At 39.4% G+C, this 11,861-nt stretch overlaps 1 protein-coding gene across 1 annotated transcript in view; it reads left to right on the top strand.

Annotated features, from left to right (window-relative positions):
* The first annotated feature begins 5,192 nt into the window (after window positions 1-5,192).
* FAP (fibroblast activation protein alpha) overlaps window positions 5,193-11,861 on the top strand; it is a 41,928-nt gene continuing 35,259 nt past the window's right edge. The window contains exons 1-2 of the mRNA XM_026094465.2: window positions 5,193-5,459; window positions 5,741-5,825. Of these exons, the coding sequence (XP_025950250.1) occupies window positions 5,454-5,459; window positions 5,741-5,825 (91 nt within the window). The 5' untranslated portion in view covers window positions 5,193-5,453. The remainder of the gene's footprint in view (window positions 5,460-5,740; window positions 5,826-11,861) is intronic.

The following is an 11,861-nucleotide window of genomic DNA, read 5'->3' as shown; positions in this document are numbered from 1 at the left end:
ACCATGTTCCGGGAAGGGGGGATCTCAGTTCTGACTGAGAGAAGTGGCATATTTAAAAAATCACCAAACTGACACAGGCTAGTTCAGTGATGGCCACTTACTTATAAACAGATTGTAGTTATAAAAAAAATATGCACACTGAGTTTTCACTGTGGGAGTTTTGTAGATTACAATGTGCATAAACTGCAGAAATTCTGGTTTATTTATGGGCTGAAGTTATTACAAAATGGTGATTTATACCAATAAATTAATACCTTAGAGTTGCTTAAAAAAAAGTCAGATGTATGAGAGTTAAGAGATTATACATGCACATAACTGTGTTATGAAACACAGTTGAACACAGATCTTTAAATGATACAATTGAATTGAAAAAGGAAAGGCCAGTGGGAATTTGGATGGTAAATGCTTTGTAGTGTATGTGAATTATATCTGTGTTTATATAATGCTATTCCTACTATTATGTATTGTGCAGTGTAGGATAAATATGAAGTCATCACTGATTTCTTTATTCAGCATTATGTGATTTATTAATTTAAAAAAAAAACCCTAAACCATTCCTCTCATACATTGTTCTTTTAAACAGATTAATCATTTTCTTCTACTGTAGTATTTTTGCCTAACACTGAAGCTTTTGGCTACTTCTAGAAGCTGTTGGTTCAGCATGAAGTGAATTTTACACATTTTACACGTTAATCTGAGAATCTGACTATTATTTTAAAATGTCTTGAGATGGATAGAGAGCTCACCGAATTGTGATTTAAGATGTATTTCGTTAATGTGCTCAGTATCTGATAAATAAGATGCTATGAAATATACTAAGAATTAATCCTCAGAATAGTCGTTCTGGATGAATAACAAATCATTTCTGGATTTCTGTTTAATGAGTTCTTAGAGTTCTTTGAATGATACTTTAAAACCAAAAAAGGCTTCTGGAATGTTTAGAATGTAAATGCAATATAATGCATTGTACATAGCATTTTCAAGTGCCTGAAGTCATTTATTTGGTTCTTTAAAGAAGTGTAAAACCCTGCTAAAGAGATGTCATTATACAATTTGCTCCTGGCCCCTCTATCAAATAATTTCCAAGCTGAGTAGATCTTCTGAACTCTGAGCTTCTGGTACTTCTCATTATTGAGGTGACAAAAGCATATGCAACTGGATTTCTTTGTTCTTTTACACTTGAGTTGAACAGGGCCATATCACAAACATGCTTGAGCTTCTTGCAGTTCAGCTGTGTGGTGATGTTATGCCCCCAGTTCCTGGCGTGACTCAGCCACATTGTCACCAAAGCCTAAAGAGTGTTTACACAATCTCACTTCAGCATAGTGCATAATGAACCTCAAATGTTGAATGCTGCTGGCTTGTAGGATAAGGAATTTCCACTTCAAGTCATTGTCTCTGAACAGGGTTATAAAACGTGCCCATATTGCTCATCCAGGAAGTGTGAAGTTGTAAAAAACAAGCTAAATTGCCATATTTTTATCTGCTAGTTACTTCTGCCTTTATTGTCTTTATGGACTCAGTCTTCCAGCAAGTGTGACAAATCCTGACTGCATTTTCCAGTTAGAGCTTTTATTTGTTCACAACTGTGGAGAGAGGCAAAACTATTAAACAGTCACTGGGGATTTGTCTGGCTATGTATGTGGCTACTTAAGAACCAAGGCAGCTTTTGATTTACATTAATTTCCATCTGCTTCAGCTTTAGTTGTATTTTTATTATTCTGTCTGCTTTTGGTCTGATGTCATGCACAACCTGTATTTGTAAATCTCCATTTCCTCATCTGGAAAATGTAAATAGTAACCATAAAGTAGCTGCATAGCTAGTTGCATAGCTGCTTTACAAACTATGTTTTCTGTTCCATAATTTGCTGCTTCCTCTCTTTCTCCAACGGATTTCCTCTTTGTTCTTGCTTTCCTACCCTTTTATTTCTATCTTGCATTGTGTGGTTTTATGACTGCGGAAGTTAGGAACAGCTTTGGCTACTGAAAGAACTGCTGTTTGCTTCTTCACATGTACTGGTATAAACAGTCCAGAGAAGGGATTTCAGGTGTCAGGGGCAGCAGATCTACAAAACTTGTAAGGTTTGTTGTCTGCCAGTTACATTTTGTTTTGCTTCCAATGCTGCAAGATTTGTGAATCTTACTACAGCATGTGCATAAATTATTAGACCTTCAAATTAGAAAAATACATAATATCCAGCATATAGTCACTTTGCAAAGTTGTTTGGATCCTGTGAGTTTGAATCATTTCCTTTGAGACATTCTCTAAATGTTCATTTATTAGAGGAAGCTGCATGTTTGGAAAATTACAACTAGCCTGATCAAAATCTGCATTTGCAATTTTGCAATGTTCTGGTTGTCAAATGTAACCAAAGCTGGCAGGAAAAAAATGGGTTTCTGTGAATTGTTATTGAGAATTCATATGGCCTTACCCACAGAATGCTAGGAAATAAATAAGTTTGGAAATATGAAGCACGAGTTATACGGGGAAAAAATTCTTTTGCCACAATACTTTTCTGTTTTGGAAGTTTTGAATAGCAGTGGTTTTATCTTATTAGGAAACACTATTGTTGTTAAACTCGGTTGTGCCCTGCATATACAGTGCGTCAGGAACAATGTATTTTGGTCTTCTCCACCTGTTTTCCTTCCTGGCTTATGTCGAAAGGACGATCTTATTCAGAAATGTTCTCTTGTGTAACTTTACTGTTGTGACAAGGACTGGGGAAAAAGGAGAACTGAGAGAACACAAGTTTATGTGAAAATAAGACATGTTTCATATCAGTGGTTGGCCCAGACAATTGATTTTAATTTCTTTTCAAAAGTCTCCCCACCAAGACTAATGTAACGAATGTTGCCAGCCCACTGCTGAAAGTGTCCAGATTGGCTGCTGTCTCACCCGGACTGGTGTAATGGTTAAGGTTCAAAGTGCAGTCTGTACTATTGGAGTAAGGTGATGAGCTGACTGCCCTTGGTGATGATAGAGACTTTTCTCTGGAAAACATAGCCCCAAGTTCTAATGGACAACTTGGTGTGACAGGAAACCTTCTTCATCTACTACACTTTGAATTTTCAGAGAAGCCAGAGGTAATGATGCACCCAACTGCTACTGAATTTCAGTAAGATTTGGGTACTCAGTCCTTGTTACCTCCTTTGAAAAATCGTAGTCTCTGGTGCCTGACTCGCCACATACAGACACCACTGTTCTGGATTCACTGTCTCACAGTCTCATTTAGCCCTTTTGGTATAAGTGTAGGACAGATATTTAAGACTGGTGCAGGGAGAAAGATGAGGCAATTCAAGAAGGAACTCTGCAGATGTAAAATCAACATCTAGGCCTAGCCTGCAGCTTTCAGTCACAGGTCTTTGGGGTTCATGTCAAACCTGGTGGATGGACATTCTGGCAGGTTACATTTACCACAAGGGTTTGCGTGGCGGCAGGGCTAAGGGTAGCCCTCCCTGTCGGGAGGGGAGGGAGAGCAGGGCTGCAGCTGGGCCTGGCTGACACCTCAAGCCGAGGATGGAGGCCAAGCAGAGGAAAGCCTGTGGCCACCTCCAGGCACGGCAGTCCCCTCTGGCGCAGGCCTCAGGTGAAACGGCTGTGAGGCTAAAAGCAGTAAGGAGGTAACAGGCTTTGTTTTGTAGCTCAGTTCAGCTGCTACAGGTCCTGCTGCCTCTTTGCACAGGACACAGACCCTAAACCCATTCGTTGCCTGCTACGGGCCTGTGAGGCTGCTAGCGCTCCACTGCGGGGCAGAGCGCTCTGCCCAGGCCTCCCTCCTTGCCCCTGCCTTTGGGGTGGTTATCTCCACATCTGCAGTTTTACATAACTGAAGGAAGGAGCAGGCCACCGATCACAGAGAAACACCTCTCCGGAAGTGAGTGTGTGGTTTGTGTTCCCTTACAGCACAGTGCTTGGATGAATGCTATAAACTATGTGAGACCCTTTTTCTATTTTACGTGGGGTCATCTGGTAGCACAGAGCAGCAATGCGAACCCTGAAAGCATGGGCTGTGCTGGGATGCGCAAAGAGCAGGGGGGGAAAGAGGCAACAGCGCAGAGCGCTCCTGAGGAGGCCCTGGGTAGCTGTGGGTTACCGAGATGGTGCTGCCATCATACAGAATGTTGCCTAATTTGAATTTGGGACTGTTTCGGTCTCTATTTGGCCCAAACTTCTTAAGATACCTAAAACATCTTTGCTTTCCCAGTTCTTCTCTCAGCTTGTTCTGGGAGGCACATCGCATAGTCTTTCTGTGTTTTGGGTCAGTTTCCACGAATTCCTGCAATTCCAGCAACGGCCTAAGATGACCCCGGTGACCACACCAGTCGCCCCCGGCGCCCGTTAAGGCTGGTGGGAGAAGGCGACGGCGGGCGCGGGCGGCCGCCAGGTGGCAGCGCGCTCAGGGCCGCGCGCTCAGGGCCGCGCGGCGGACCGTTACCCCTCCCCCGCTGCGGCGCCGCGCGCGGCGGCCCGTCCCTGGCTTTTCCCGGCGGTTGCCAACGGCAAGAGCCGCGTTGGAGAGCGGGGAGGGTTCGGGCTTCGGCTCCACGAGCGTTTCGTTCTTTTCCTAGCGCTTTCCAGAGCAACTCTGAGACAGATCAGTAGTAAGAGTATTTGAATAAAGTCAGTCTAATGAGCACAGTGTACTTTTGCTTCCCTTTTCGAGCGTTTTTCTCCCTAAGAATTCTCTTATGTAACTTGATACTGTGGTCTCAAGAGAAATCCGTGTTTTCAGCTGGCCTCATTTCAGTGAGCTAGATAAAATATATACAGCTAGTGGTTTAAGCACAGTATTTCAGAATGTGCCCTGGGCCAGTAGATACTTAAACCGTCTAAGCTGCATTACGTAGTCTATCGAAGTTTATTGTTTTCTGAGGAAAATGTAACTTTCTTCACTTGTGGAAGACGTTAAACGATTTGTATTTCTGCTTCTTACTTTGCATTTTTACGCTATTGTTATTTCAGAAACTAAATATTCAGTAAGTGTATATAAACAACAAAGGTATGCTTCAAATTTCTTTTAATTTCTTTGTTGAGAGTAGAAAGAAGTCATGAATGCATCCTGAAAATGTGAGGATTGACCAAAAAAAAAGCATAAATACTTTCCAGAGAAAAACAGTACATATCAAGTAACTGTAGAGTCATAAAACCCTAAGTTAGTGTAAGCAGATGTTGGTTACAGCTTACATCGATGGGAAGTGTATAATCACCACCCCTATAGCCACCCACAGTCCATTTCTGGTCCAAGAACTTCCCTGAAAGTCTGTTTCTAATTTTATGAAAACCCTTTGAAATTTGGCACAGTTTTCAAAAGTATGTAGGGGAAAAAAAAAGTCTGACAGAGGTTTGGCCTCCGACTGTGAAAACAGACACTGCCTTTTCAAACTCTTCTCCTAGATCCGCTGACCAACACCCAAAAGAGAGAATTTGCATTCTTTTGGAATACAGCAGGAAAATGAAGGTCTGTATGCAGCTGAATTCAGCTTTTGGTAATATTTACATCTGTTGTTTTAAACTGACTGTTGCTACACAAGGCCAGGCTGCGATGTGGAAGTGTTTGCTTTAAAGAAAAAGGAAAGGGAAGTCGTTTCAAATGTATTGCAGGAACATTTTTGCTTGTTACTTGGATGGATTTCAGCAATTAAAATAAAAGAGAGTGGGAGGATTTGGTTATGTACAAAGCCATATAAGTGTACTTCAGACATATTAGAAATGTAATTATTGTTTGTTTCTGTCCTGCAGGTCCGGCTAAAAATCATATTTGGTGTGGTTATATGCCTTTTGCTCTCCTTATTACTTATGTGTATTATACTGCTTCCATCAAGAGGTAAGACATTTAAAGTCTAATGTAGTGGAAAACACGATGTCTTTAGCTACTGTGGTTTCTAAAGTTCATAAAAGTTTGTAAACTCATTTTCAGGATTGTCCTGTTAGAATTGTTGTGGCTTTATTGCTTTACAGAAGTGTTGTAGTGACAGCTGAAATATGCTGAAGATACGATGCCAGGAGATGTTGAAACAAGGAGCTATTTCAAGTGAAAAGCACCTCAAATAATTTTATTGTGCATGATATTTCATGTTCTTAGGGCTACAAAAACGTTCTTGGATCCCTCATGTTATCTGTTATTTTTTGCATTAGAGGTTATGAGATTCTTACAATCTGTTAGTAGTTTGATTTAGTTTGGTGAATTTGTATTATGTTTTAAATGATTGTTTAATAATTGTTAGTTTGGTGAGCTTGTATTAGGTTTTAAATAGTTGCTTAGTAATTATAGAAGTGGTTTCTCTATCCAATTACAAGTTAAACTTTGCTCTTGGTAGGGTAAGGTGAATTGTTTGTGAATGTATTTTAAATTGCATTTGGATATTAAAGCCAGCATAGGATAAAACAGGAACTCGTAGCTTCCTCTAGTATTAATGTCAGTTGGAGGTAAATGCTGATACATAGTATGGTCTGTTGAGTCCTTAGGCAAAGTTTGATGCAGATGTGGTTTTAAATTTAGAACCTGAGTGGCACTGACTTAATGATCTTTTTTTTCTATAAGGAGTCTAGTAAGAGCAATCTGAGTATTTACACAGCCCTTTCACTACAGCAGATGAATTGAATGCCTCCAAAATAATTTAAAATAGTAATAAAAAGCATATATCCCACTATTCATTTAAAGCAATTTTTTTTTTAGTAATTGTTTATTTGTTGATGGAGTGACTGAGTTGAGATCAGTTTTTTACAACTAAATGTTATGAAATCAACTACCTGCTTAAGTCTTGTTAAAGTAAATACTGTAGTTAATATGCAGCTCTGGTGAAAGGTGACATCTCTCTTTCCTATGGAATATTTCTGTGGATTATAGTTATCATGGGTTGTTTTGTTGAGGGAGGGGTAGGACGTTTCTGAGGCAGTTAGGGTTGATTCTGTCATGCAGCATGTGACTATGAGGGTAGATTATATCAAGCTGGGAGGCAGTGCTGGGAAAAGATATCTGAGGTGATAGGTTTGTGCTGATTTTTACTGTCAATCAGATAGGGTGCCACATCTTAGGGTACCTTAAGCATGATCAAGTCTGAACTTCCATTGCTACATAGAGATATTTATGATATCAAGTCAGTCTTGCTCATACAAAGTCTGTTATGACAAGGCAGAATATTTTGGTGACTTTTAAATGATTTTTAGTTTCAGCAGTGAGGTGACAAAGATGCCCAGAGACTGAGGATCAGTTTGGCAGCCTAAAGAAGTTGCTACAGATCAGGGAAAGTACTGTAAAATTTCTAAATAGTATTTTCCCTCCTGAAGTTATCTATGTGCCAGCTCACTGGTCTTAGTCCGGACCTCTTCAGTAGCTGAGCCACTACCAAGAAATCCTTTTATCTCTGCAGTTTCTTGGAATAGTGACTTGGTAACCAACCATATCGAACATCACCTATAGACCTAAGTAGGATGAAAAAGAATTTATCTCGCCTTAGAGAATGCTCTTGAAGGAGCATTCCAGGCAGCTGTAGAATACACAGTTGTGTGGAACACATCTGATTATGGCTTCTTAATCCCAAGTGGAACTCTAAGTATAGTCATCGTTGACTGCAGTCATCATATGCCTGAACCTTTTTTAGTTCTTAATAAGCTACTGATCAGTTGTAAAAGGGCGAACTATAAATTATTTCTGTGGTTACAAATCTTGCAAGTCAAAGAGAAGTAGGAAATAGCAAGAGAGATGGAATGTTGTTTGTACATTCATTCCACTTTTACCACTACTTAGCTGCAAAGATGGAGAGATCTAGAAAGAAGATTAATTGCATATTACATATAGAATTACATAGAAACACACTGACTAAATTTCTGCTTTAGAAATCAGCAAAGAAAAACGTCATCTCTAATACTTGAAGAACTGAAGAAATATTCAATTCTGTTTTTGCTGAGTTTCTAGTAATTTCATATTCTTCAAACTTCTTTCCTTTCTTGGACCCTTACACCATAGAGATGTTAGACTCCATAGTAAACTAAACCATTTCCATCCTAGCATGCTAGGGTTCTATACACAGGCTCTGTTCCTACCAGTAACAAGAGCTGGATCATGCTGAGGAACATGACTCACTCAGATTTCAGTTTTTCTTCTCATTGCAAAGGGTGTTTTTGAGGTAACCTTCACTGAGAAAGCAGTGGCACACCTTGCAAAACTGTTTGAATATAATGCAGGTATGGCAAAATGGATTCGGCTAATGTGGAGCTGAGTGTGACCAGAAGTTCTGGAACAAGATCAGAAGGAGTGTTGGGACTAATTTGTGATGCTGAGCTGGGCTGTGATTTCCCCAAGGTTTCCCCCAAAAGATTGCCTTCGTGGGTATGTTGCAGGAGCTTGTGTTTTAGCCATTCAGCATCAGTCCGTGGAGATGAGAGTGAACAGTGAGTCCAGAGGCAGGATGCAATACCATCTGTAAGCTGGCTGTCTGAAGATGCTAGCCACTTTTCTTTTGGCAAATCATTTATTTGTTGTGTAGTAGTAGATGCTTGCAAGGCAGTTGTTGCTGTTGTTTGCCTTGAAACAGGGAATAATATTAATATCCTGAAATAAGAGCAGAGAATTTTATGCTAATTGGCTTCCTGTGATGTCCTGTTGCCTACCCATCTTTTCCCCTAATAAATGCAGAAGTCAGAATGGATGCTTTCTGATTTTTATGTAGGCTTGGTTTACTCTGGCAGGAGCATACACAATGTATATGGATGCAGACCTGGTTGTGGAATGAGCCAACAAGATACATATTACTGGGGTATTCTAGACATCTGCCATTTTCAGATTTGGACAAGTTGGCCCAAGAATATTGATAAAAGTGGCTGGATCTCCCTCATCTTTCTACCTTGAAGATAAAGTATTACCCCTGTATGAGGGCAACCAACCAATGGTCTAAGCATAATGCATGCAGTTTTGATTCCTTCATGTAGTAAAACTGGAAGAAGTTCAAAGAAGGACAACAAAGATGATTAAAGAATCTGAAATACCTTCCATGCAAGGAATAGCTGACTGGACTGCGGGTCATAAGTCTGAAAAATGGACAGTTTGGGAGGACTTGACAGCAGTCTACATCATCATGAACATCATGAAGAAGGTGGATAGGATTTGGCTCTTTACAACTTCTCATACAAGAAAGAACATCAAATTAACAAGGGAAGTGATCTTTTGGGTGTTGTAAATTAAATACTGAAAGTCTGCAAGCACTCATTGGGTGAGTGGGTGGCTGTGTGAAAAAGAAATCCCTTTGGGATGTAAAGAAGCCATGGGAGCTGAAGACAGTTGGAATCTGGGAGAATATTCAGGAGAAGTATCAGATATGCTGACCACCTCCTTGTTGCTGTTTGTGAACACAGTCCTCTATTACCATAAATTATGCAGCCAAGTTCCTGCTTTGTGGGAAATCATAGGGATCAGCACATCAGGAGTAGAGGAATGAATCTCTTCTTCAGCAGACTTCATGATCATGGGGTCTGTGCTCTTGGACACAGGTACTGGTACAGTCCATTGATGTGGCCTAGTGTCACTATTATTGTCTAATGCAAAACATGAAAAGCATCCAGGAAAGCACATCCAGGAAAAGCATTCTGAGTAGTGAAGCTGTCTATGTGTTAGGAAGGCCTGGGCATACAGCAGTGTGTATAGAGATTGGGTGAGACTGGGGAGGAGAGGTAGAAGTACTGTGTCCAAGAACAGGCAGACATAATACAGCCCAGGAACAGCCATCTGGAAAGTATTGCATTGATCCTGTCAGCTAGGCTCCGGAGCCTGAAGCAAGAGCTGTGTTGGTCTATCCACATCCACGCTTTGAAGGGACATAATCCTGATAATACCAGCAGAACTTCACAGTAATGGATTGATGTACATAACGTTAATCTGAATTTAATATAATTTGAAGTTCTGCTTTCTGTATTTTGTTAAACTCTCACAACAAGGAATTGAACAAGTAAATGAAGTAAATGAGAAGATACCTGCATAAAGCCAGTGACAATTAATAGATGCTTACAGGTTGTTATCACCACAGTTACATGTGTGTATAGAACACACTGAAATGCACAAGTGAGTAATTATGGCCATGGAATGTATAAAGCAAGCTACTGTGAAGCAAAATAACCAATTCAGTGCACAGTATTGTTCTGCATTTCTTGATGTTGTTGAAATGTGCACAAGAAAAATGGAATGGCATCTGAATGCAAATAGACCACAAAAGATTAAAACCAAAACAATGGGGGTGTAAAGGGAAAAGAGCGAAGCTGAAATTTGGTAACCTTTCTCTGGCTGACTCTGCTATTTGCTTCCATTTTGTCCTTGGACTGCTTGTTTCATCTTTGTTATTCTGTAGAGAAATGAATCACAACAAAAGAACTTACCAAGCTTAACCACAGCCATCCAAATCACTGTCTATATAATGTTGTAGACGTTTAAATTACTCATCACGTTAGTGTTTATTCTGTGAGCAGAGGAAACTTGAAGAAGCTTGAAATCGCAGTCCTGATCAGATGTGGCCATAGCAGAATCCAGTATGAGAATAAAAACTGAAAGAAAGGATAAGGAAATACAAGACATTTTAGGAATAATAGTGATAAAGCATTTTTTTGTAGAGCATGATTTCAAGTACTATTATTGAAACAATCTTTAGTTACAAAAAAAAAGAATTGGCAACAATTACAGCAAACAATTAAAGCTGCTGCTTTTAATTAAAGCATTTAAATATATCTTTAGTTGCCTAGAAATAAGCATTCAAACTTATAAGTAATCAAGAAAGAAATATTTGTGTTTAGTGTTTTTACAGTTCATTGGTAGAAATTCCAATAGGAGTGGACATATTTTGAAATTCATTAGCAGTCATAATAAATTATCAGAGAATATTAAGTATATGAGTGAGATGCTTAACAGAATAAAGGTTTAAATTAGAGCTGTGAAAATTAGAGCAAATAGAGATAAGACATTTGTAGTATCGCTTTTCTTTTTAGTAAAAATTCCTCTTAGCTGAGAGAAGGAACCAGGAAATTTTACCAGATGAGAGTATTAAACAGGACTGTAAATTTAGAGCTCTTATACAGCTATGGAAATAATTCTTAATAGAGGTTTTGCTTTAGTTATATAGACATATTCTCTTAGAAAATTTAAACTGGAAGCTAATGATAAGTAACCCTCATTCAATGTAAATAAAAATGGACTCTTCTTTGGAGTTATTTTATATTAGTTTTCTGAGGGTTTGCTATCTTTGGGCTTATCCTTAACATATTCAAGGATCTCTTTAGTATGCACTCATGGTATTAACAAAAGGAATTAACTTGTTATTGAACTTCTTGGAATATTTTCTGGACATATTGCTAGCTGAGTTTAGACTGGTAAGTTTTTGCTTACGGATTGGCATTCAGTTTTATTTCTCATGACAGCTTTCATCTGCATTAGTGCAGACAAGACTAGTGTCAACAGTCAACCTGACATGTGTATTCTGCAGTAACTAATAATCACTTAGCAGAAGAAAACATGTATTATCATTGCAAATTGCTAGAGAAGAGAATATGAAGAAACATTTTGTGCAAAGTGAGTGTAGTCTTAACAAAGAGGGAGCCTGTAATGAGGAAGTGTTGGAGCATGATACGAAACCTCAGGGCAATGAGTCATCTTGATTATCTGGCTAGCATCTGAGAGGTCTGAAGGAACAAACAGGAGACGTGGCAGTGATTTACCTGGCTGCAGTGTGACATCCCCTGTACCTCTGAAGGCCATGGCAAAATTCCCCATGACTTCAGAGGAGAAGAGCATTGAATGCAGAGGGCCTGGACTAAAGAAAGCTGCCATTATTATGGTACTGAACTTTAAAAACTGGCCTTCTCTGACAGGTTCCCATGTCTT

The sequence above is a fragment of the Dromaius novaehollandiae genome, chromosome 7 (genome assembly GCF_036370855.1).
Source record: "Dromaius novaehollandiae isolate bDroNov1 chromosome 7, bDroNov1.hap1, whole genome shotgun sequence".
NCBI lineage: Eukaryota > Metazoa > Chordata > Aves > Casuariiformes > Dromaiidae > Dromaius > Dromaius novaehollandiae.
This window is presented reverse-complemented; position numbering and strand designations above follow the sequence as displayed.